This window comes from Lampris incognitus, chromosome 16 (genome assembly GCF_029633865.1).
Source record: "Lampris incognitus isolate fLamInc1 chromosome 16, fLamInc1.hap2, whole genome shotgun sequence".
Taxonomy (NCBI): domain Eukaryota; kingdom Metazoa; phylum Chordata; class Actinopteri; order Lampriformes; family Lampridae; genus Lampris; species Lampris incognitus.
In genome coordinates, this window is record NC_079226.1 from 20049454 (window position 1) to 20075165 (window position 25712).

Sequence of the window (25712 nt, forward strand, 5' to 3'; positions counted from 1 at the left end):
ACATCCGACGGCCTATTAGATAAAAATGTGGTCACATTATTTTCCTAATCTAACCCCTGTTTCAGGTTCGCTCGATTCTCTTTAACATACGGAGGAGGGTGGTGTCTCGACACTTGCTTGTGTCCCGTCTATGCGTGTTTAACTTTGAGCTGGTGAAACGCGTGTCAAGTCTTCGTTGTGTTGTGAATCTAACATACCCACTGATCGGTAAGCGTCACGCCGGTCTCGTGATACGGGCAAATAAGAAGGGCTGCTGCGCTCGCGAGTCAGCTGCTGCAGCGGTTGATGCGGAAGTGGATCGGAGGTGTGTTTAAAGTTTATCCACGGCTTTCTGATCAATTTAGCGCGGTTTAGGGGCTTTGTTGTGTATAAATAAAGCGCTTTAGTTTTAAATGTTTAACGTTGCCATATGTAAGCTACCGTTTCGTTTTTGCAATCTTGCAACTTTGAAGTCCCGGCTTTTGGGCTTTCAGTGAAACAAGCAAGTCATGTTAAGGCCATGTTCTAAATCAATGTTGTTGTTTTGTTTTTTAAGTTTCCAGGTCCATTTGTGATTATAGGTACTTACCAACAGAACCATGGACTTCCGAGCTGCTGCCATCGTTTTCTTCGCCCTAATTGCTTTCACTTGTGCGGAGCCAGTGAAATATATTGACTGTGGTAAGTTTGAATCTGGTGAATTGCACCTTCGTCATGTTAATTCTTCTGTTAAGGGACGTTTCAGTTATTAAGTGCGGGATGAACGTTTGATTTCTCTCTCGTGGCCTACTTCAGTAAGACAATTGCCGAATAACGCAAGCAGATCGAAGTCATTACTGGTCTGGATTTGTATCTTACTGATGGTTTGCGTCTCATTAAAACTGCATGATATTGTAGATCATATTTCTAATGGTGTTAACACCTTTTTAAAAGTTGCCGTCCGGATTTTGCCGTTCATTGTAGAGGGCCACCTTGATTTAGAAAATGTACATCTCGTGCATATTTGAGGAATTTTGTCAGAAAAGAGACCATAAGATTTGCTTTCTTTTGAAATCTCTTGTTGGCGGTCCACATTTAGTTGAACTTGTATGTGGAGTTATCAGGTAGTAAAAGGTATTGTAAAATTACTTTTTTTTCCCACAAACCAATTCCTAATGGATAACGCAGTCCAAATGAATATTGAGGGAGTGCAGATGGGGGGCATATATGAAAGCCGTTGGGATAGGAGCCAAGGAAATATAACACTTTTTTTGTTGGTAATCTAGTGTGGCTGGGGGCTGTGGTTACAGAACTACTGTAGCAAAACATGTCACAAATATGAAGTGAGAGAGAATTGTGAAGTTGGTGTGTGTAATACATTTTATTAAATTGCCAGAATTTCAATACATTATAGCCAAATATTTGGCTTTGGGATATCTGGAATATTTGACTTAAGGATATCCTATTCTCTATACATATGATGTATTTTGAAAAACTTATGATTTAAAAAAAAAAAGAAAAGCATCACTAAAAGTTCATTTTGCTCTGCAGGATCTTCGGTTGGCAAGGTTTCAATGGTTGACATTAAACCTTGTCCTCAGCAACCGTGCCAGCTACGCAAAGGACAGTCGTATAGTGTCAATGTAACATTCAACAGTGGTATGTAAACTCTGCCATTTGAGAGATATAGCTTGTCTGCCTATTTAATCTAAACTGCTGAACTAATGTTGAAATGTCAGTCCATGTGATAATGAAGTATTTGGTTGAATTTTAAGGGCAAATGGCATGCTTTTCACCTTTGGTTCCACTGATCAAGTTTGTCTTGTTTATAGATGTGGTGAGCCAAACCAGCAAAGCGGTGGTCCATGGAATTATTGCTGGAGTTCCTATCCCTTTTCCCATTCCTATTGAAGATGGCTGCAAATCAGGAATTGTGTGCCCCATACAGAAGCAGAAGAGCTACAACTATGTGAATGCACTGCCTGTAAAGTCAGAGTATCCTTCAGTATGTAATCAAACTTCTTTAAAACTACTCTCAACCAGTCACTGGTTTTTAAGTCATAATAATAAATCAAACTTGTATAGCGCTTTTCTAACACTCAGTCACTTTACAATAAATGGGATGAAACAAGACAACAGATAAACATAACACAGACATACAGGGGTGGTTTGGAAGGGGGGGGCTATTAGAGGGAGAAGCGGCAACCACACAATGCCAGCAGTACTCTCCCACTTAAACAGATAGAAAAAAGGCAAGAAAAACAACAGCACTGTAGACATTGATTTTCTGTAGGGGTTTACTCCTGTGGTCTATTCCTCGCCCAAGGTATGCACTAGGCAGTGGCACTATTTAACCCATAGATGGGGGGGGCTGGTTCGTGGGTGTCAGGGAATATCTACACACTGGTGGGCCTGCATACCGCACGTCTAGGGGCCAGACCTCCTCCGAGTCCCTTGTAGTTCAGCCAGGGTCAAGGTGTACTCAGTTACTGTGTCTCGCCATGAGGAGGAACTACATAGGGCTTGCTGTTGGAGAGGCTATGTACTGGCAGGGAGAGACTTGCGTGCTCAGCTCTCATATTAGCATTTCTGCTAGCCAGCAGTGAAGGTTAAGAGTGAGATGTGACAGGTACAGAACACTACACCAACACACTAGATGCTTCACAACAACTCCACTTCTTACACAAGAATGTAAGACACAAGTCATAACATGTACAGTTGGTGGTACCCTTTTATAGGCTGCAGAAGTCAGCCAGTGTTTTGCATTTGCACTCTAAGCAGTCTGTGGTGAGAGCTTAGTCTGAAAGTCATACTTTAACACTGAAGTCCCATTAACATGCATTTAATTTGAGTTTGCTGCATTAGTGTTTGAGTTGATATATAACCCTGGATTTTTTTTTTGTTGTTGCTGCAATTGAAAAGATTTACTTAATTTGTTATATCAGTAACTTTTTTTTTTTTTAAATATCAAGTTTTGCCTCTCTCCGCACACTGTCATTCAGGCTGGAATGGACTGTCAAAAGAATTTTTGCATAGAGTTGAAGCAAAGCTTAATCTGCTATGGTCTGTAAAGACGGGTCTAAATTCGAAGCTGCATAAATACACAGTTGATAGGGATGTTATGGGAGGGAGAACGGGGTGGAAAATGTTTGCTGTGTTTTATATAACTGTTATTCATTGTATAATCTGATTTGCCAACTGAAAACGCATATATTAAATTACATAAATGTAGTTTAGAAAAAGGACCTTCACTAAATATTGAGAATTTGTAGTACTTTGTCAAAATATAGCTAGCTCTTGCTAACTTGTGCCCAGGATCACTTACCCTTGCTTTAAAATTGGCTCATCTGAGTCGTGTTTAGCTAAAAGCAAGCTGGCACATTTGAGCATGTCAAAGGTGACGAGCACATCTTCCATCTGTCGATTGTGTTTCTATGAAATTGTACTGGCAATGCCAAGTGATCGAATGAGGGAGAAGCTAAGAATTGCTGTGGGGCCGCAGAGAAAAATATATTTTGCCAAATTTCTTTGCAATTAGGATTATAGTGTTTAAAAACAGAACATATTTAATATTTTACAATAGCAAAGCCTGGGACGGTGGATAGGGCAAGAATATATGTCACTTCCTTTTCTATTTTCAACTCATGACTTTTTTTTTTCTTTTTTTTGCAACTCATGTGCACATGATTCACTGACCTGTTCTTTTTCAGATAAAGTTGGTGGTCGAATGGGAACTGAAAGATGATACCAGCAAGGACTTGTTCTGCATCAAGTTCCCTGTTCATATTGTGAGCTGAGTTAACAATACTGCTAAAAAAATTTTTTAAGGGATTCAAATTTGACAAGATGGTGATTGGGAATGTTCTATGAAGATTTAAATGGTTTTAAAATGTTTCACTGCTTTGCAAAACATTTCGTTATCTGTACACCATCTAGAATTCTGCAGCCGAGTGTTGAACTAAACAAATACTGGACTGCCTGTTTATTTTAGGAGCTGTAGATGTGAAGTAACGTCCCTAGTTTTTCTGTACTTGAATGACTCTGGCTTGATAATTACATTCCCCTGCAGGGCAATTTTCTAATGTCCTTTTCTCTTACTGGCTGCTGTGTAGTCAGAAAAACTATTTGGTGCATTTCTTTTTACTAAAAGTTTTTATAACAAGTACTTCACACAAACTATGCTGCCGAGAAGAAATTTAGTTTGTAAATTTGATTTTTGTGGTTAATTCAAATAAAGACATTTAACTAAATTTGTGCTTTTCAAATGTGACTGACCTGAATCAATGATGCAAGACAAATCAAATGTCTTGAAAGAGTCCGGGACCAGGTCAAATTTTTACTTTGAGTCGGTCACTGTTTCAGTCACTCTCGGCAACATGCTGATTTAATGGTTATGCTTCAAGAAAACTAAAGTTAAATATAGCCCCCCCCCCTTTTTTCCTCCCTTAAATGCAACATAATGGTAACATGTAGTTTTGATAATTTATTGGTCTGAGCAAAGGTCAACAGCAAAGAAATGGTACAAATGATAGCTGGATAAATGCAATATCTTTTTTTTTTCTTCTGCAAAATTCATTTCATAACACGACGAAACTTGTGAGCAGGTCACAAGTGCCAACAAAGTTGACCATTAGAAAAGTGGCTCTTGGGACTCCATGGATTTCAAATATATCCTGTGCTTTCTGACAATGAACTGTTTAAGACCAACTCAAATGGAATGCCTTAAACCTCTACAATGAGTTTCATTATTTCTTTGACAGGCAAAGTTTGAAAGGTGGTGCCCAGGCCACTTTAAAGGGGGCTGGGCTGCCTCCCTTTAACTCGGCCTATATTGGAAACTGCCAACCCCTCAAGAACTGTGCACAAGCATAACCCTCAAGTTCTGCTCACTAATTGGCAATGGATGTACTGTTGGCCTGTTATGTTGACCTAGGCCACCTTGGATTTTCTAGCAATACAGTTTAAAATGTATTTAAAAATACCAACTTCATCTCAATAATGTATGGTTATTAGTGATAATTTTAAAACATGTTGACCTGAACCCTAACAAGGCTTAAACCAGTGGTTTTTGAAGCACAGTAATGTTGGTTTTCTATTCTGCTAGGTAGTTAATCACATACACCTGTTGTTCCAGATCTAAAAACCCATTTGGTTGGCTGGAATATCTGAAAAAAGTAAAAAATAGACTACCTGGCAGAGTAGAAAACGAGCAGTACTGAGTCCCCAAGGACTGGTCCAAAAACCACTGGCCTAAACCATGGGTATGAGCAGAAGGTCAAGAGTTCGTGGGACACAACTTGAATTTTGTTTGGGTAATTGTTCGTAATGAGACTAAATGAAATAAAACGTTAAGGTCCCTCTAAGTACATGTTGAATAAAAATTAGCTTTTGTACTACTTACAACCAAACGGCATAACATGTTCATATTTAAGGCAATGTGAATTATGTCTAAAAATAGTGGGTTTGACTAGGAACCTACAAAATCAACTCGTCTCCATCTTTGGCTCTTGGTAAGACACCTGCTGATTTTTTTTTTTTTTACTAGTACACTAATGGGTACATGACAACAGAGCGCATATTACTCATGTGACAAATTTAGTGCAATCAGTAAAGCAGAGGTAAAGCAGGATTCTCCGGGGAAAAAATTAACTGACCTTTCTCATTAAAATCAGTACAGCGTACAAAAGGTAAACCATTACAGAACATTTCTAGCCACAGTCTGTGACATATGTATTAGCAGGAAGATCTCTCTAAAGTTTAAAACCGGTCATTACAGCAATGATGCAGCAGATCCAAATAGCCAATCCCTGGTGATCAATCTAAAATAATTGTCATGAAATCATACAGAGAACAGAAAAATCACAACCAAACAAGGGTGACAGAGCAAGGTACCACTGAACTGTCGTGGTAGTTGGGCAGGTGGACAAGACTTGATAAGATTAAGATGCAATTGGCTCATCTAAATACAATCCCATCATCAATCCCGGCTTTGTTTCTACACCTTTTGCAGCATCACATCTCTTCATTGTCCATTTTGTTTTAACCTCTCCAACCGCTGGAGCAAAGCATTCCCAAAGGCCTCTCTATACCCCGGACTCAGGGTGTCCAGGAGTGAGTAAACAGTCTCATGATACTGGGAGCTCAACTCTTCATTCACCTGATCAAAGGCATATCCCACCACCTGACAGGGTAGAAAATAATAAGTGGTTTGTGTTGTGTAAATGGGCAAAAAAGTACAGTAGTTATGAGAAAGAAAACACGTCAAACTCAAAACTCACGTCTTACCCTAAGCCCTGCCTCTGTGAGCTCAAGGCAGTAGCGATTGCTCTCTCTTGTTTCCACATTTATGTAGGCGACATCCAATGCACTGTCGAGACTTTGTGACACATGCATCTCAGCAACAGCGAAAAGTACATCATTAACCACTGCTTCTGCCTCCAATCTCATGTCTTTGACATCTCCAAGTTCAACGCAATCTTCATCAAATGAGGTGACCATAGAGTCTTCTGGCTGGCAGTGTATCTCCATCCCCTACAACATAGAACATCACATCTGTAACAATGAGTTATTTTGCCATGCAATATTAGACCTTCTTAATGACTGCTACAACATTAGCAAGTATTGTCTATCCCTGCAGTACCTCAGTGGATGCATGTTGAGAGCATGTCGTAGAAACATGTTTTCTGCTGTAGCTTAAGGCTACACACTTTTGATGAATACTATGCATTAAAATCAAATAAAGATAAGCAATGCAGACAACAGGTGATTGGGAGATCTTATCCTCAGCTCAACCATTCCTGGCACAAAATAACAGAATTCTCTTTTGGGGAAAAACTACTGGGTCATTACTTATTTTTATTAGTAAGATAAGATGATAAAAAAACCCACTGATAAGTCGTTTAGTATTCATTCAACCACAATTTTAAAGGTTTATGAATGTGTATCCATCAAATTCCGCATAATGTTGGCGTTGTAGTGCTATAATCTACATATATAGTTTGTATGGTCTGCCTTTTTCAGGCTATAAGCCAAAGTGCAAATGTGCAGCCATGTCATGCTCACAGGTATGCCTGATGCATGTGCCTCTTATACAGCAACAAGACACTTAAAAAAACGTAAACGAAATGATTTTTTTCTCTGTTGTAGCAGTGTCTGAATGCACAAAATGATTTAAGTCTCAAATTTTGTGGACAAAATGTTTCCATACATTGTGTTAATTTCTGCTTTGCTAATAATACACCCACCTGTAAATGGGCTGCATTTCATATAGCGCTTTTATTGCTGCAACAGCCGCTCAAAGCGCTTTCAACTAATGCCTCATATTTACCCACCCAAATAAATGGATGGCGGTGTCAAAAACCACAAACTCCCCATTAACTAGATACTTGTGAGCCCATCTTAATACACACGGCTAATCTACACCTGTTTGCGTGGCCACTGAATTGCGAACATTCAAATTCCATGTCCACATTGCCCCACGCCTTGCAGAAACAGCCCAACTCTCCACCACGCACTGATTGAAGTGTTTTAACACTTGAATAATAGATCATAGCTATACATTATGTTGTCTTGGTCGGCCAGTTTTTACAAAACAGCAGACCGGCCACACCGGACGACGTCCGAACACCATCGTTGCTCAACTCTATGAAAATATAACCTCTAAATGCGACATCCCAGGGATGTTTGGGCTAGCGTTAGCTTCGTTTTGTAAAAAAAAAAAACAAAACAAAAAAACAAACAAACAAACTCGCGGGATGACGTTTCCTGGCATTTTAGAAACCATGTAGTAAATCATTCACAAATCTAACTCACGAACCACAATTACTGCAGAGACTACTTTCCAATTTCGGTTTCAGATATTTTTATTACCGAGCTTAGCTAACGTTTGTTCCGACCGGCGGTAAACTCAAAGGATGTCGTCTTTGTATGGGTAGGACAAGCAAACATCAGCTTCTTTAAATCATTAAAGCGTTTCATTCACCTGATTGTAGTACTGCTCGGTAAAACACGTAGCACTGGGAACGACGGTGTATGGCTTATTCACATAATGTGTAACAAAATAAATTTTTTACACCTGATTTTCTAACTTGCTGCGTTTGTTTTTCCTCTCGCGTCCTTACTGGCGGTGTACTTCCGGTTTGTGTCAGATTCCTGCCTGTCCCAAGGTTTCTCAATGAAGAAGGTAGAGTTAAGTTTTGAGAGCGGCTCCGTAAAACACAACAGCACGGGGCAATTATGTTGGCGTGCAGGAAACCTCTGTATCTATTCTGATTTCTTGGCGTATGAGGACATCTTCTGAGAGAACATCCCTGGCGGGGTGATCGTCTCACGAAAAAGCAATTTCCGCCCAACGGTGACGTCATTGTCCAATCATTGTTTCGTTGGGCTGTCTGCCCCAGAGTGTGCAGGCTCAGATGGTGCGGAGTCATGAAAGTGTTTGTAAACAACTCAGGTCGAAGGTGAGAGATGAGTAATATCTTTAACCGGGCTCACTAATAAGTGCATCTGACCATGCGAGCCTATCTGTTCCTGTTGAAAGTCAAAACACTTGTAGTGTAGATGCTTAGTTACCAAACGCACATTTGGATGTTAGCTAGGATGCTAGCTAGCTACCTTTACCGCTGGTTTACAAGGTAACGTTAGCCAAGGCAACTAATATAACATTCCGCCAATGGTAGAAGACAAGCTGCGGGTGATCGCTGGGATTCGGTAAACGGGCAAGCTAGAGGCACTAGCAAGCCTTTGTCTTGACGACAGTCATAAGGGGGGGGGGGGTCTGGTTTGTCTCTTCAGTATCATTAAGCTAGCTGTCTCTAATGCTGGGTAAGTCAGCCAGCATAGCGTGCAAACCGAGGTAACTAGCTAACGATAAGCCACTTCGGCTACTTGACACCAGCTTCTGAATTGTGAAAACTTTTTTTGTTTTTTGTTTCGTCGATAACCGTCTTACGAACCAATTGATTTCGGCAGCAAATCACATCCAAGTGTCATTTGAAGTAGTTATTGCCTTCTACTGAAATAAGCCCACCAATTGAGGTTGTTTTGCTACGTCTGTGAGTAAGTCACAATTCGTAATGTCTCACGTTACAAAGAAGTACACCATATGTATTCCTTCTTCGTAGGCGCATCAAACTGGAGCTGGACAAATTGCCACACATATCCCCAAGTGTCAACTCGTCTTCCAAGGTGTACTTCATATTGGGGTATGAGGGTTGTTTGAGCTTACCACTTCCGGACTTCTTAAAATCGACAGGATGACGGGGAATTACAGTCACTGATAAATCCATAGTACTTTAGGTAGTTCTGATATTTGTGGTCCATATTTTAAATACATTCAATTTCCTGAGTACCTCCACTGAGTCAGGATGCCTTGGCCATTTTCGGAGTCCATTAAAAAGCGGGCTTGCAGATACCTCCTCCATCGGTACTTGGGTAACTTTCTGCAAGAGAAGCTGAGTTTGGATCAGCTCAGTTTAGACCTCTATCAAGGCACTGGATCACTTGCACAGGTCCCACTGGATAAATGGGTAAGTGCAATGTTGCTTGTTGTCAGTGTTGAAATTCAGTAAAAATAAGAAATTAAAGTGTATGAACTTAGTAAGGCCTGATCATTATTCTAATTTCCTCAGTCTCTGAATGAGCTCCTAGAAACAGCTGATGCCCCTTTTGAGGTAATAGAGGGGTTTATCCAAGCAATTTCTCTATCTGTACCATGGGCAGCCCTGCTGCAAGAAAACTGTGCCCTAGAAGTAAAGGGGCTGGAGATGGTGTTCAGACCCAGACCAAGAATGGGTAAGGAGATGCTACATATATGTAGTTTGTTTCTTCAAGACAGTAATTGTGCAGTAGGGGAAATGTATATTCATAAGCTGGGTAAAAAAAAATAAAATAAATGTTTTTTTTAAATAAATTGTTACTATTGAATTGGTAAGATAACATAAAAGATAGGTTTACTTCAATTGCCTATGTGACCCAACTGGGTTTTATTCTTGTAGCATCTGGCATGGAACCCATGTATTGGTCCAGCTTCATGACAAGCAGCATGCAACTCGCCAAAGAATGTTTGAGCCAGAGACTGACTGATGACATGGGGGAGAGCTTTCAGCCATTTGAGGGCTTGGAGAAATTTGCAGAAACCATAGAGACTGGTACATTATGTTTGTATTACAAGTCATCACATGAACAGGTGTTGCTTACCTTGGTCAGTTATAATCTTTTTGTCAATTTTTTATTTTCCTTTTAGTCTTGAGAAGAGTCAAAGTGACATTTCTGGATACAGTTCTTAGAATTGAACATGTTCCGGAAAATTCCAAAACTGGAATTGCTCTTGAAATTCGCATCAACAAGTAAGTTTGAACAATCAGTAGGTCAAACCGTAGGTTGTTGGTTTAACAGTTTGACCAGTTATTGTTCACTGTAGTTGATCCTTGATCCTTTGCAAGCTTCTTCTTCTTTTCTTTTTTTTTGTAATCGTGCTCAGGATTGTTTATTGTGATGAAACGGGTGAAGAGAGTTCCAGTGTAAATGTTCATCAGCCCACTACATTTGCACATAAAAACCTGCGTATGGAAGGAGTCACCATTTTTTGGGATGAGTTCTCAGAAGCGTCCAGAGCATGTTTGAAAACTTCACCTACACCAGCGGTAGGCATTGAAAGTTCGTAGTTTTTTGGCCGAGACAAGGTGTAGTTTATATGCAGTTTACAGTTTATGTACAGTTATTTTATAATGGTGAAAGAGCATTGTTTAGAATGAGAAGTGAACCTGGATTGTTTGCAGCAAAATGGTAGGGTTCAAAATCAGTGGTAACACGTCATTGTAATAAATGCAAATTTCAGGATATTCTTTTTTCATTTTTGATGTGAAGTACTTTTAAGTGTTCTTTTACTGTGGAATATAGTCCATAAACACCCCCGAACAAAGTAGTTACTAATTAAGATTAACAAATGTACAAAGTTGTGCATTGATAAGTTAATGGCAGCAAATGTAATTCAGCTAAGCTGTACTGAAGACCAGAAATATTTCTTATAACCTTATATTTTCTCATGTTTCCTTTTTGTGCAGGAGACTGAGGCCAAGCTCTCCCCAAGCTGGAATCCCAAAATAATATGTGAGCCTCATCCCCAATTCACAGAGCCAATATCCTCTGCAACACCATTTGAACCGATGCAGATTGGAACACTTAATGGTAACATTGAGCTATCCCTCACCCTGAAACACAACCTTGCCATGCCTGGAGCAAAGGTAAGTTGACAGCACCCAATTACTACTCCTCTACCAAATTATTGAGTAGGTTCAAGATGCATGGATGACAAAAAACATTGGTTGATTACTTGTGCAACATTGTCTCTTTGCAACAATTACTCTTAGTGGCCAGCAAAACCTCCTTTTGTACATATAGTATTTTACTTTTCAGCTGGATGTTGAGGGACAGATTGATGGAATGATCATTCTTGTGTCCCCTCGGCAAGTTCATCTTCTAGTGGACATGTTTGGATCTTTCTCAGGAGGAGGTGAGCCCCCATCTGTTGGTGAATACTTGAGTGTTTGAATAAATCCAGATAAGTCTATAACCAACTTGGTCATTTAGAAACACGGTGAACAAATCATCTTATTTTCTGTGTGAAGGTGCACAACAATGGGCTAAAGACAGAAAGAATCGACCCATGCAACAAGAGGATGAGTATCGACTCCATATGGAACTGAACCGCTGCCTCAAGAAGGACACTGCTGTGCCAGGCGCAGACCCTGACCTTTTTGAGAGCCAGACTACCAGAACTGTGTCTAGTCGAGGTTGACATTTCCCTCTGTTCCCATGCTTTCTTTTTTACTTATCAACTGTCATGAATGCACCTATTAAATGATCATTACACTTTGTCTCCTTGTTCTTTCCTTTACCAAATACATGGTTGGTACAGAGGACGTGTTCTTCTCAATGGCTGACATGGACATGTCTCACAGCTTGTCATCACTCCCACCCCTTGGTGAACCACCCACCGTCGACCTCGACCTGTCACTCAATAGCAACTACTCATCTTCCCCAGTGGAGTCTCCTTCTGGCAATGCAGCTGTAAGTGCTGTGTCTCTCTTGCTTGCAGCTGAATATCAAAATAGACTCTGGCAAACCTCAGGTTCTCTTGATGTGACATCTGAAGATTGTCAGATGTTCTTGATAAGGTTACCTGAATTAAAAACAGCACAGTTTTGCCTTTATGATATTTTCAAGCTAAACCAATTACAAGTTTTTTTTTTCGTGTCTGTCTTTTATAACTACTTAAGATGTGGCTCCTGTGCTTAACGTGTACTAAATGATGTGCCTCTGTTGTGAAAAGTTTTTTTTTCCTTGTTCAAACAGTTGGGCACCATGTCTGTGTCTGTCCTTGTAGGCTCTATGGGATGATTACCTTGAAGTACCACGACAAAGAGAGAAGCAGACCTGTGAAACTCTTTACCAATCACAGGATTCACAGCTTCCGCAAAAATTAATGAGACATGCCTGTAAGCACTAGATTGAATCATCATACCTGCCTAATATACATTCACCCCTTAGATACAAAGGTGTTGAGTTTTGTTGCTGCCTAGAGATTTCACTCATAGTCGGGGAAAAAGGCTCTTCATAAAACACATTCATTGACCTTTGGCTGTTTTTCCAACTCATTAATTCAAAGGTCATGGTGATGAGTCAAGGCCAGAGCTGGTGTTTAGGCTGACACTGGGCAGCCTGGCTGTCTCGGTCCTTCACATTGACCCCCTGACGCCACCTGATGCTGCTCCTAGTCCCCTTACCCCCATGGCCAGAGATTTCTTCAGCATGGTGGGTCCAGGTCAGCTCTCCCCAGCTGCTTTTGTCCAGTCTCGGTCAGTGTTTGACCAGGCCTGCCCCCATGACCACCTCAGGTGAACTTTTATTTTTGTTCACTGAATTTCTTTTCCATAGTGTTGCTACTGTTTTGAGAAAACCCAAGGTATGATAAGTCCATAATATGAATATGCCAAAACTATCGTGTGCCTATCTCTGCAGGTTGGTGGCTCAAGGTCTAAAGATAAACTATGAGCACTGTCAGGGCTCCAATCTGCGGACTTTTAGGACTGATGTTTCCCTGGGCCAGATGGAGTTGCTCGAGTGCCTGTTCCCCTCTGAAGCCCCAAATTGTGGCTCCCAAAGGAGGGTTCAGTACACTGAGGTTAGAACTTCAATCTTGCATGTGCATACATAACGCATTGCCCAGCTTTAGCCAGCAACACACTGCAAATAGACTGGAGGTGCACTTAGTACGATGTGTCTTACTTGTTTCTTTGTCATGCCTTAGCTTCTGACATTTGACACTGCAGCCGGTGCTGATGCGCTATCTACCACGAGCCTTCACCTGCTTTATAAACTGGCTGAGCGTAGAGGCCCACAGGTAAAGCCCCCCCCCCCTTGCAAATAAATAACACTCCAAAATTTTCTTTACATTGATGTCTAGCTTCCAGTCCATAACCACATCCCATTTTAACATGCAGGGCGGCCAGGTACGTCTGAGCACCATTCCTAGGAAGGCTGAGATCAAGGTGGAGCTGGGTGCTATCCGCTCAGAGCTGGACATCAGCATCGTTGACCGCCTTAACTCACTGTTACAGCCTCAGAAGCTAGCCACCACAGAGATGATGGCCTCCCACATGTACACATCCTACAACAAACATGTCAGCTTGGTAGGAACACCCCAAATTGTGTGTGTGGGGCGGGGGGGGGGTAGTTTATTAAAAGCATTTCAAAGGGCCTGGCCCTGGAACCTGTACAGTGTTGTATTGGGAGAAGAAAAATACGAGGCCGCCTATATGAGGTAAACCAAGTAGGCTACTTAGATTATTTATACGGGCAGATTAGATACTATATGAATAACAAACAATGAGTGAATATCAGATTTTCTTTTCCTTGTTTGTTGCATGTATGAGGCCAAAGAACCTAGATCCAAATAAAAATGAAATTTAATTAAATGAAAACAGTAAAACTGTTGCATAATTGTAACTTCTATCACACTATACATAAATTAAGGACTTGAATGTCAAAACTCTTCACAGCACAAGGCCTTTGCAGAGGTTTTCCTTGATGACAGCCGTACCCCAACCAATTACCACGTATCACTAACCATTAACGCCCCAGTGCTGTCCCTGGCAGTCCGCTTTCCCATCCCAGATCTGCGCTCAGATCAGGAGAGGGGTCCTTGGTTCAAGAAGTCTCTACAGAAAGAAATACTCTACCTAGAGCTGGAGGACCTTGAGATGAAGACAGAGTTCATGGGAGGCAGTTCTCCTGAGCAAACCAAGATGGAGCTAACTTTTAGAGAGCTTGTTGGTATGTGACCCCAGAAAAAAAAAAAAAAAACCAGTTCCAAACTGTCTTCTTCTGAAGCTTTTGAACACAGTTGTATTCCATTTCTTTTACCACTTTCACAGGGAAGTTCCAGGAGGAGCAGGACCAACCAGCTGCTCGGTTCTTCAGAGTTTCTCACACCATAGATGCAGACATGACAACATCAGAGAATGGGAAATTTGACTGGCCGAGGTAAGAACCAGTGTTGCTAACCACACTAGTTAACCAACCAACCAACCAACCAACCAACCAACCAAGAAAACCTTTCAATAGTGCTGACTTGTGTGTAACATCCGTACAGAGTCGTGCTGAAGATGAACCCAACTGCTGTCCGCTCCATCCTTGAACGTGTGACGGCTGAAGATGATGAGGGCGCTGAGGACCATTCTCCTGAGGAGGAAGAAGAAGAAGGGGCTGCCCACTCTCTCAAGGATGTCTGTGACTTTGGCAAACCTGAACCATCACCTTTTTCGTCACGAAGGGTCATGTATGAGAATGAAGAGGTAGGCTGGGGTTAAAGGATCATGTTGATTTATGAGTTTCCTGGAGCTTAACTGAACAATTTTGGTATTAAAAGACATCTAATGAGGATTCCTCCTGTCAGTATTTTTACTATCTCAAAAAAGTCCACTGCTAGCCTGGCTAAAGGTCTTTAACTAAGGTGCAGAGTGGATAAATATCCACATAGGAACAGAGAGGTGCACTGAAGGTCTGACTCACCCAAAGCTGGTTAAATGAAATATGCACAGATTTAAGTGTAAAGAATCCCTTGCTATTTTTATGTATAAAAATTGATTTATAAAATGGGTTTTAGAGGATTTAGTACGCAGTATCTCTCCTCTACGCTCCAACATTTGGTATATACTAAGTCGCACTCAAAAGTTCACCCAGATAGAGTTAACATTTGTATCAAATGAATAATACTGATGCTTAAATATGGCCAATGTCCAGAAAAGACTAATTTTATTATGCATTTGGTTTCAAAATTGTTCAGTCGTGGTCACTTATTCTCTTAATGGAATCAAGAGTGATGACAAACCTTTCCTCATTCATTTTCAGATGGTTATTCCCGGGGATGTTGCTGAGATGACAGAGTTCCAGGAGAAAACTACAAACAGTTCTCGCATTATTCTCGAACTTTATTTCCCTAATGTACAATTAACACTGCCAAGCAAGGCATTCTATGAAAAACTACACAATCGGTACTTTGTTCATAATTTATCTTTCATCTTAGTAGATAGACTTTGTTGTTATGTTATGTAGTTTTTACATTGCTAACCATTATTGTTACAGAATAAATAATGACCTCCTACTATGGGAGCCCACTGCTCCATCACCAGTGGAGACGGTGGAGAACATGCCATATGGAGTTGGACTCTCTGTTGCCAGCCAGCTAATCAACACCTATGCCAAGGACAGCTTCAGCCAGTTCCGCTCTACTGGCCCTGAGGGTGAGTGAGCAGAGAACATTTTATAAAAATTGAAATTGCATTTGGTCAAAGTTTATTAGTGTTTTGTGATTTAGGAAGTTGTTCCTTATCTGATGCGAGGGTCTAAGGATAGGATGTTGTGTTGCTATAAAGCCCACTGAGGCAAATTTGTAATTTGTGATAATGGGCTATACAAATAAAATTGACTTCACCTCACTACTCCAGCTCTCCGGCTTCATACAAATGGAACTGGTTGAATTTTTACACAAGAGAAAAGACAAGATCATATCACCCCAATTTTAACATCCTTATACTTGCACTGATTAAAGCTAGCTAACTCTGTATCATAATTTAAAATCACCTCTTGAAGTCAAATTTATTGACTCCATCCATCCATTATCCAAACCGCTTTTCCTGCTCAGGGTCGCGGGAATGCTGGAGCCTATCCCAGCAGTCATTGGGCAGCAGGTGGGGATACACCCTGGATAGGCTGCCAGTCCATCACAGGGCCGACACACAATGGGTCAATGGGTCATAGGACCCATTGTTGTGATTTAATTTACACTGCAACATAACCTATTTTGTAGGGCTGTAAAAATGTTTAAAACATAAAAATAGATGGGCAATATATTTTTCTCCATGAAAAGCAATACTTTGATTAGCTTATTTATACAATTCCCATGGATGTGTTATTATGTTTGTCTAGTACAGGGATCAGCATCCTATGACACGTGTGCCCACAGTTGCACGCGAGGCCATTTATGCAGGCACAATTCAATAAAAAGTTTTAACATACTTTTTGGTAAAAAAAATATTGTTAATATAAAATTTTAAAATTAATATTCATTCATTCATTCATTCATTCATTCATTCATCTTCAGCCGCTTCTCTGGGGTTGGGTCGCGGTGGCAGCAAATTAAGTAGGGCACTCCAGATGTCCCTCTCCCCAGCAACGCCCTCCAACTCCTCCTGGGGGATCTCAAGGCGTTTCCAGGCCAGACTGGACATGTAGTCCCTCCAGCGAGTTCTGGGTCTACCCCAGGGTCTCCTCCCAGTTGGCCATGCCTGGTAAACCTCCAAAGGAAGGTGCCCAGGAGGCATCCTAATCAGATGCCCGAACCACCTCAACTGGCTCTTTTCGATGCGAAGGAGCAGCGGATCTACTCAGAGCTCCCTCCGGATGTCTGAGCTCCTCACCCTATCTCTAAGGCTGAGCCCAGATGCCCTACAGAGGAAACTCATTTTAGCTGCTTGTATCCGCGTTCTCACCCTTTTGGTCACTACCCAAAGCTCATGACCATAGGTGAGGATTGGAACGAAGACTGACTGGTAAATTGAGAGCTTTGCCTCCCGGCTCAGCTCCTTCTTTGCCACACCTGTCCGGTACAACGTCTGCATTACTGCTGATGCTGCACCAATCCACCTGTCAATCTCCTGCTCCATCTTACCCTCACTCGTGAACAAGACCCCAAGATACTTGAACTCCTTCACTTGAGGTAATAACTCATCGCCAACCAGAAGGGAGAAATCCACCATTTTACGGTAGAGAACCATGGTCTCAGACTTGGAGGTGCTGACTGTCATCCTGGCCATTTCACACTCAGCTGAAAACTGCCCCAGTGAGCGCTGGAGGTCGCGTTCTAATGAAGCCATGAAACCACATCATCGGCAAAGAGCAGAGATGCAATTCTGAGGTTCCCAAAATGGACACACTCCTCACCTTGGCTGCACCTTGAGATCCTGTCCATGAATATCACAAACAGAATCAGTAACAAGGGACAACAACATTGGTGGAATCTGACACTCACCGAAAACGTGTTTGACTTTGTGCCAAGAATGCGTACACAGCTCTCACTTTGGTTATACAAGGACTGGATGGCTTGTAGTAACTGCCCCGGTACCCCATACTGCCACAGTACCCCCCACAGAATGCCCCAGGGTACACAGTCGTAAGCCTTCTCCAAGTCCACAAAACACATGTAGACTGCCTGGTCAAACTTCCATGCCTTCCTCAGCACTTCCACAAGGGTAAAGAGTTGGTCTGTTGTTCCACGGCCAGGACGGAATCTGCATTGTTCCTCCTGGATCTGAGGTTCGACAATTGGTCGGACCCTCCTTCCCAGCACCCTAGAGTGGGCTTTCCCAGGGAGGCTGAGCAGTGTGATGCCCCATATGGGAACCACCACCCCAGTCTGCCACTCCACAGGTACTGTCCCCAACCTCCACGTGACCCTGAAGAGGCGTGTCAGCCAAGACAGCCCAACAATGGTCCAGAGCATTCTGCATCTCAGGGCGAATCTCATCTACACCCGGTGCCTTGCCACTGAGGAGCTTCTTAACTACCTCAGAGACCTCTGCCAGGGATATGGGTGGGGCTTCCCCTGAGTCTTCAGACTCTATCTCCTCCACTGAGGATGTGTTAGCCAGGTTCAGGGGCTCCTCAAAGTGTTCTTTCCACCGCTCGACAACATCCCCAGTCCAGGTCAACAGTTCCCCTCCCCAGCTGAACACAGCCTGAGTCAAGCCCTGCTTCCCTTTCCTGAGTCAAGCCCTGCTTCCCTTTCCTGAGTCACTGGATGGTTTGCCAGAACTTCCTTGAGGCCAACCGAAAGTCCTCCACCATAGCCTCGCTGAATTCCTCCCACACCCAAGTTTTTGCTTCCGTGACCACCGAAGCCGCAGCTCTTCTGGCCTCCCGGTACCTGTCTGCTGCTTTGGGAGACCCTTGGGCCAACCAAGCCTGAAAGGCCTCCTTCTTAAAATTAATATGAAATAATATAAAATGATATAAAATTAATTTTTAAACATAACATTTATTGACTCATTCTTCTATATTATTCTTTTATTAATTGTTTTTTTTACACCAGCTTCTTTTAAACAACTTTTTTTTTTAATTCAACCCAAGTTCTATCTCCTCTGGTGTTAGAAAGTTACTTTTTAAAATTAGATTATCGTTATTATTAAGGATTATTGATAATTATTAAGGATCGGGTCCCCCGGCACAAACAGAGCAATATAGTATACGCTGAGGCTGGCACAACACAGAACGAGCATCAGGCCAGGAGTCCGTGGTCTACACCCATCTACAGGCCAGTGGCCACTCTTTCAAGGATGAGGATGTACACATCCTTGATATGGAGGAACACTGGTTTGAACAGGGAGTCAAAGAGGCCATCTATGCTAAGAGGGAACGACCACCCCTGAACCGAGGGGGGGGGTGCTAAGAGTACATCTGTTGCCATCTTACAATGCTGTGATTGCAACCATTCCCAAATCCTCTGTGAATTTTTCAATCAATCCATTGGCATTGAAACCTCAATATGAAACCGATCATTTTTGATCATTATGCTACTGTATTGTTTATAAGGGTGGGAATACCTGCAGTCAGCTGAGACTGAAGAGGTCACTTAGATAAGTGATGAAACGTTTCTCTCAATAAACATGTCCAGATGAATTGATTCAACTTCTGTGATTTCCTTACCTGGATTATTGAGCATGCATAAAGACATTATTTTTGTCATTGTTATTATCATTATTATTATGCCAAGCAACGTGTCTTTATGAAAATGCCCTGTGATCTATTTGTAGAGGAGACGAGTGGCTCAGAAGAGGAGAACTTGCAGTACTACTCACCTGCCTCTGACCAGGGCCTCAGGTCTTGCAAGAAGAAAAAGCCCAAGGCCCAGAGCAAGACCTCCCAGAGCCTGTTCTCTGTCATTCTCAGTGTCAACCAGGGGCTAATGGCTATACATACCAATGCCAAGGTAGGTCCTCTGGAATTCTGTAGTACTGATCTTATTTCTTATTTTGTTGATGAAAAGCAGTTTGCTGTACTGGGCAACATGGTGGCCCAGTGGATAGCACTGTTGCCTCACAGCAAGAAGGTCCTGGGTTTGAAACCCAGGTCCGTTCTGTGTGGAATTTGCATGTTCTCCCGATGTCTGCGTGGGTTTCCTCTGGGTGCTCCGGTTTCCTCCCACCATCAGAGACATGCATGTTAGGGTTAATACTCCTGCCTGCGCCCCTGACCAAGGCAATAGGAAAGAAGAACTGGAGTTGGTCCCCGGGTGCTGCTGCACTGTGGCTGCCCGCTGCTCCTAGCATAGGATGGGTTAAATGCAGAAAACTAATTTCGTTGTATGTTTGTACAATGACAAATAAAGTGTCTAGGTTTCTAAGTAAGTGGACTTGAATTAACAATATTTTTTTCTTCCCCAGAGGGAGGATAAGACTCTATTGAAAAACAGACATGGGGAGTTTTGGGTGGAGGTGAAGAATGCAGTGCTTTTCAGTGTGATGCAGTATGAAGGCTACAAAGATCAACATTACATCTGCTTCCACACCAGTAGTATCTGCATGTATCACCAAGGTAAACCAAGAGAATTCAAACCAGATTATTAAAAAGTAGCCTTGTTTTCAGTTTATATTCATATTTGGTTTGTTTGTTTGTTTTAGCCGACTGAGGTGTCTGCTTCCTTCTTGCTTTCTTCAGCTGAGAACAATTTCAAAAATCAAGCAGAATTGATCTTTTACTACCCTGGAGGGAATAAATCGTTTTTATCTACTCATACGCAGAGTAATTTAAATACTGTAACTGTCAATACTGTAACTTTAAGTAATCAGTTAAAAGTCTGTCACATCTCCATCTACAGCAGCAAGGTCTAAGCTGTCACTGACAGTCCAAATAGATCGCTCAATTCTGTCATCTTGTCACTGGTTATTTGTTGGATGTAGCACTGGCTTCAAGATTTTACTTATCACCTCTTTACAGCATAATTGGATTTGGCTCCAAGCTAAATTGCAGGCCTTTTCACCCCAGTGACCCAGTGCACAGCCCCAGGTCCTTAAGCAGAACCCTATTAGCCGTTTTTAAGTCTAGGCTCAAAACTGAAGGTTACTTGGCATTTACTAGTAGGACCTCTAGGCTCTGGAACAACCTCCCTCAGGCTTTAGACTTCCAGAATCAGTCGTCTTTTTAAATCACCTCTAAAATATATTTGTACAAACTTTCTTTCTTAAGATGTGTTATTTTAACCATTCTATTGACTTTATTTTTTTAATCTTTGTTTTTCTAGTGCTATTAGTTTTGGTGACCCCTAACGGGAGCAGCCGAAAGTAGTAGTAGTAGTATTAGTTTTGGTACCTTGCTTGTATTTGATTTTAAAACCCTTTGTAAACATTATTTTACAAAAGTGCTATTCAGGTAAACTTAGGAACTTTGAATGTTGGCACTATGACTGGTAAAGTGAGAGAGCTGGCTGATATGATGGAAAGAAGAAAGGTAGGTATACTGTGTGTGCAAGAGACCAGGTGGAAAGGGAGTAAGGCCAAGAGCATCGGAGGAGGGTTCAAACTCTTCTACCATGGTGCGAATGGGAGCAGAAATGGGGTAATTCTGAAGGAAGAGTATGCCAAGAGTGTGCTGGAGGTGAAGAGAGTGTCAGACAGAGTGATGAATATGAAGCTGGAAATCAAAGGTGTGTTGACGAATGTTATCAGCGCATATGCCCTGCAAGTTGGGTGTGAGATGGAAGAGAGAAGAATTCTGGAGTGAGTTGGGTAACATGGTGGAGATTGTACCCAAGGAGGAGAGAATGGTGATTGGAGCATTCTTCAGTGGGCATGTTGGTGAAGGGAACAGAGGTGATGAGGAGGTGATGGGTAGGTATGGTGTCAAGGAGAGAAATGTGGAAGGACAGATGGTGGTGGATTTTACGAAAAGGATGGAAATGGCTGTGGTGAATACATATTTCAAGAAGAGGGGGAGTTCCGGTGTCATGGCAGAGTAAAGACACGAACTCAAGCGCTCCTCACGTATTGCTAATTACATCGTCAACTTATTTTAACCGAACTCACGCTTTTTTTTTTAGATAAGAGTTTGGTGTAAAATTTGACTTACACTTAAGACCACACGATGAGTGGTAAGCCCAGTACGAGAGCAACAAACTTGAGCAAACACGCAGCCTCGGCTAACGATAACCATACTATACGGCCAGCCACAGGCAAAGCTACAGAAGCTAATGTTAGCCTGAAAGCTATTGATGCTAATGTCGCAGCGGCTAACCCTCAGCAACTTACCCGTGGCAATTTGAGGGGAATGCTCAACACTATTAGGGACGAAATCCTTTTTGAGCTTTGAAGCACAGTCGCCACATTGCAATCCACAGTCTCCTCTCATGTAGTGAAAATCCAAGAAGAGGAACACAGGATGATAGACAAGAGTGGAGGAAAGTGCACACAGGTGGACTGTATCTTATGTAGAAGGCGCGATCTGAAAGGGATTGGAGACTGCAAGATGGTAACAGGGGAGAATGTAGCTAAGCAGCATTGGATGATGGTCTGAAGGGTGATTTTGGAGATCAAGAAGAGGAAGACAATGAAGGCAGAGCCAAGGATCAAATGCTGGAAGTTGAAGAATGATGCGTGGAGTTCAGGGAGGAGCTAAACAGGCACTGGGTGGTAGTGAGGAGTTGCCGGATGGCTGGGCAAGCACTGCAGATATAGTGAGGGAGACAGCTAGGAAGGTACTTGGTGTGTCATCAGGACAGAGGAAGGAAAACAAGGAGACTTGGTGGTGGAATGAGGAAGTACAACAAAGTATACAGAGGAAGAGGTTGGCAAAGAAGTGGGATCGTCAGAGAGATGAAGACAGTAGACAGGAATACAAGGAGATGCAGCGTAAAGTGAAGAGAGAGGTGGCAAAGGAAAAGGCGTATGGTGAGTTGTATGAGAGGTTAGACACTAAGGAAGAAGAAAAGGACTTGTACCAATTGGCTAAACAGCGGGACCGAGCTGGGAAGGATGTGCAGCAGGGTAGGACGATCAAGGATAGAGATGGAAATGTGCTGACAAGCGAGGAGAGTATGCTGAGAAGGTGGAAGGAGTACTTTGAGGGGCAGATGAATGAAGAAAATGAGAGAAAAGGATGGATGATGTGGGGATAGTGAATCAGGAAGTGCAGTGGATTAGCAAGGAGGAAGTGAGGGCAGCTATGAACAGGATGAAGAGTGGAAAGGCAGTTGGTCCTGATGACATACCTGTGGAGGCATGGAGATGTTTAGGAGAGATGGCGGTGGAGTTTCTAACTAGATTGTTTAACACAATCTTGGAAAGTGAGGGGATGCCTGAGGAGTGGAGAAGAAGTATACTGGTACCGATTTTCAAGAACAAGGGCAATGTGCAGAACTGTAGCAACAACAGAGGTATAAAGTTGATCAGCCACAGCATGAAGATATGGGAAATAATAATAGAAGCTAGGTTAAGAGGAGAGGTGATGATTAGCGAGCTGCAGTATGGTTTCATGCCACGAAAGAGCACCACAGATGCGATGTTTGCTTTGAGAATGTTGATTGAGAAGTATAGAGAAGGCCAGAAGGAGTTACATTGTGTTGGGAGTTGCAGAGAGGTATGTAGGAGTGGTGCAGGAAGTGTGACAATGGTGAGGTGTGTGGTTAGAATGACAGATGGGTTCAAGGTGGAGGTGGGATTACATCAAGGATCGGCTGTGAGCCCTTTCTTGTTTGCAATGGTGATTGACAGGTTGACGGATGAGATCAGGCAGGAGTCTCTGTGGACTATGATGTTTGCAGATGACATTGTGATCTGTAGCGAGAGTAGGGTGCAGGTTGAGGAGAGCCTGGAGAGGTGGAGGTATGCACTGGAGAGAAGAGGAATGAAACTCAGTAGGAGCAAGACGGAATAGCTATGCGTGAATGAGAAGGAGGACAGTGGAATGGTGAGGATACAAGGAGTAGAGGTGACAAAGGCGTATGAGTTTAAATACTTGGGGTCAACTGGCCAAAGTAACGGGGAGTGAAGAAGAGAGTGCAGGCAGGGTGGAGTGGGTGGAGAAGAATGTAAGGAGCATTGTTGCCAGATGTATGATAATTATCGTATTTGTACGATAATTTTGCCCTCTGTATGATGTCCGATGAATAATAATAATGACCAAATTATCATACATTATGGGACTTTTTGTCATTATTGATCGTACAGAGGTCAAAATTATGGTAAATCTGGCAGCACTGGTCAGGAGTGATTTGCAACATGGGTACCAGCAAGAGTTAAAGGGAAGGTTTGAAAGATGGTTGTGAGACCAGCTATGTTATATGGTTTGGAAACAGTGGCACTGACGAAAAGACAGGAGGCGGAGCTGGAGGTGGCAGAGTTGAAGATCAGGGCTTGAGAGTGCGACCAAAATTTTTAAGAGTGCGACTGAAAAAAATTATAGGTCGCACTGGTGCACCCGATGCTGCTCGGGTGAACACTGAAATCTCTTTCGCAAGCGCAGCATCTCTCTGTGTTCTCCTGATGGTATCGTGGTCTAAACCAATAAGAGAAAGAGCTCGGGCGGGTCCTTGCCTCTGATTGGCTGTGGTCCTTTTCACTGCTCTAAGTAGTGTCAGTTCAAAAAATGCGAGCGACCTGAGCAGGCTGAGCGCCAGAGAACTCGAACGGGAAAATAATAGCCTATAGGTCTACGCGACAAAACGAGTGAAAATGAAGAGAGGTAGAGCCATTGAAAGTTTTTTCATTAAAAAAACGAAACCTACTCTTTCAACCAGCCCTACTGTCACTCCATCCATCTCATCTACCGAGAGTAGGCCTACATCCAGCCAAGACATGGAGCCCTCGGCCTCGGTGACGGTCCCTGGGAGAATGCCAAGCCCCGGTCCTTCCATGATAACATCAGACTCGGAACCAGAGGAGACAACCGAGTCTGAGATAGAGCCCGGCCCCGAGAGTCAAATCAAAAAGCTCAAAATATATTCTTTCAGGCGTGACTGGTTAAAACAATATCCCTGGCTGAGGTACGACAAAGAACAGAACGCAATGCACTGCGTTTACTGTCGGGAGTGTGGTCAGAGTATGGCCGGTAATAGTGCATTCGTCGGAGAGTCGACCACGTTTCGGATCGAGACATTAAAAAAGCATAACTTTTCCAAAAAGCATACTACATGTCGTGACAAGTGTGTAAATGCAGTGGCCCCTCTCCCAGCTGCATTTCAGCGTCAGCCTGTATTGATCAGGTCCTCGGAGGAATCAGAAATTATCATAAAATTCAATGTCGCATACAACATTGCCAAGGAGGAAATGCCGTTCACAAAATTTAAGTCAAAGATCATTCTAATGAAGAAAAACGGCTTAAATGTCAACCCAACCTACAGCAATGACAAGGCATGCGCGCAATTTATTGGTGAAATAGCCGACACACTGAAAAATAAGACAGCTGCGGACGTTGGAAACGCCACGTATATGTAATTTATGATTGACGGCAACACAGACGTCTCTACAAAGGAGTGCGTGATTATCTACAGCCGAGGGACGTGGCAGCAAGCGGAGACCTGCTATAAGACTTTGGAGGACTTGGGCACTTTTTATTTTCAAATGTTTTATTTTACTTGAAATGTTTAAATCTAACATGTTCAATTTCAGTTCATTGAAGCACTTTAAGCACAAACACTTTTATTTGGAAATGTTTAAATGTTTTAAATGTTCAATTTAAGCTCAGTGTAGCACTTTAAACACTTTATTTTTCTTTATATATTCTTCATATATATATATATACACTCACTGGCCACTTTATTAGGTACACCTTGCTAGTACCGGGTTGGACCCCCTTTTGCCTTCAGAACTGCCTTAATCCTTCGTGGCATAGATTCAACAAGGTACTGGAAACATTCCTCAGAGAGTTTGGTCCATATTGACATGATAGCATCACGCAGTTGCTGCAGATTTGTCGGCTGCACATCCATGATGCGAATCTCCCGGTCCACCACATCCCAAAGGTGCTCTATTGGATTGAGATCTGGTGACTGTGGAGGCCATTTGAGTACAGTGAACTCATTGTCATGTTCAAGAAACCAGTCTGAGATGATTCGAGCTTTATGACATGGCGCGTCATCCTGCTGGAAGTAGCCATCAGAAGATGGGAACACTGTGGTCATAAAGGGATGGACATGGTCAGCAACA

The 25712-nt window shown here is 42.4% G+C and overlaps 3 protein-coding genes across 6 annotated transcripts in view; 2 read left to right on the plus strand and 1 right to left on the minus strand.

Moving 5' to 3' along the window:
- The first annotated feature begins 163 nt into the window (after positions 1–163).
- LOC130126437 (NPC intracellular cholesterol transporter 2-like) lies at positions 164–4223 on the plus strand. 2 transcript variants are annotated; one of them, XM_056295955.1, is made up of 5 exons: positions 164–304; positions 536–660; positions 1510–1617; positions 1791–1963; positions 3669–4222. In XM_056295955.1, the coding sequence occupies exons 2-5, from the start codon at positions 579–581 to the stop codon at positions 3753–3755; spliced, it is 450 nt and encodes a 149-aa protein (XP_056151930.1). In that variant the 5' UTR covers positions 164–304; positions 536–578; the 3' UTR covers positions 3756–4222. The 2 variants fall into 2 exon arrangements, with proteins under 2 accessions (XP_056151930.1, XP_056151932.1); XM_056295957.1 differs by having other exon boundaries at positions 300–411; positions 3669–4223.
- A 173-nt stretch (positions 4224–4396) lies between these two features.
- gskip (gsk3b interacting protein) lies at positions 4397–8336 on the minus strand. Of its 3 annotated transcripts, none has more exons than XM_056295669.1 (3): positions 8079–8336; positions 6244–6489; positions 4397–6139 (listed from the first exon to the last, which is right to left on the minus strand). In XM_056295669.1, the coding sequence occupies exons 1-3, from the start codon at positions 8319–8321 to the stop codon at positions 5981–5983; spliced, it is 648 nt and encodes a 215-aa protein (XP_056151644.1). In that variant the 5' UTR covers positions 8322–8336; the 3' UTR covers positions 4397–5980. The 3 variants fall into 3 exon arrangements, with proteins under 3 accessions (XP_056151644.1, XP_056151647.1, XP_056151646.1); XM_056295672.1 differs by having other exon boundaries at positions 8033–8219; XM_056295671.1 differs by having other exon boundaries at positions 7940–8219.
- A 42-nt stretch (positions 8337–8378) lies between these two features.
- The window catches only part of atg2b (autophagy related 2B), a 35072-nt gene continuing 17738 nt past the window's right edge, over positions 8379–25712 (plus strand). Inside the window, exons 1-22 of the mRNA XM_056295673.1 lie at positions 8379–8417; positions 9081–9485; positions 9588–9750; positions 9954–10106; positions 10202–10304; positions 10439–10601; positions 11022–11201; positions 11374–11470; positions 11586–11750; positions 11876–12027; positions 12344–12455; positions 12626–12854; positions 12979–13141; positions 13268–13360; positions 13461–13649; positions 14019–14292; positions 14394–14502; positions 14612–14813; positions 15370–15512; positions 15604–15761; positions 19329–19504; positions 19959–20109. Of these exons, the coding sequence (XP_056151648.1) occupies positions 9324–9485; positions 9588–9750; positions 9954–10106; positions 10202–10304; positions 10439–10601; positions 11022–11201; positions 11374–11470; positions 11586–11750; positions 11876–12027; positions 12344–12455; positions 12626–12854; positions 12979–13141; positions 13268–13360; positions 13461–13649; positions 14019–14292; positions 14394–14502; positions 14612–14813; positions 15370–15512; positions 15604–15761; positions 19329–19504; positions 19959–20109 (3337 nt within the window). The 5' untranslated portion in view covers positions 8379–8417; positions 9081–9323. The remainder of the gene's footprint in view (positions 8418–9080; positions 9486–9587; positions 9751–9953; positions 10107–10201; positions 10305–10438; positions 10602–11021; positions 11202–11373; positions 11471–11585; positions 11751–11875; positions 12028–12343; positions 12456–12625; positions 12855–12978; positions 13142–13267; positions 13361–13460; positions 13650–14018; positions 14293–14393; positions 14503–14611; positions 14814–15369; positions 15513–15603; positions 15762–19328; positions 19505–19958; positions 20110–25712) is intronic.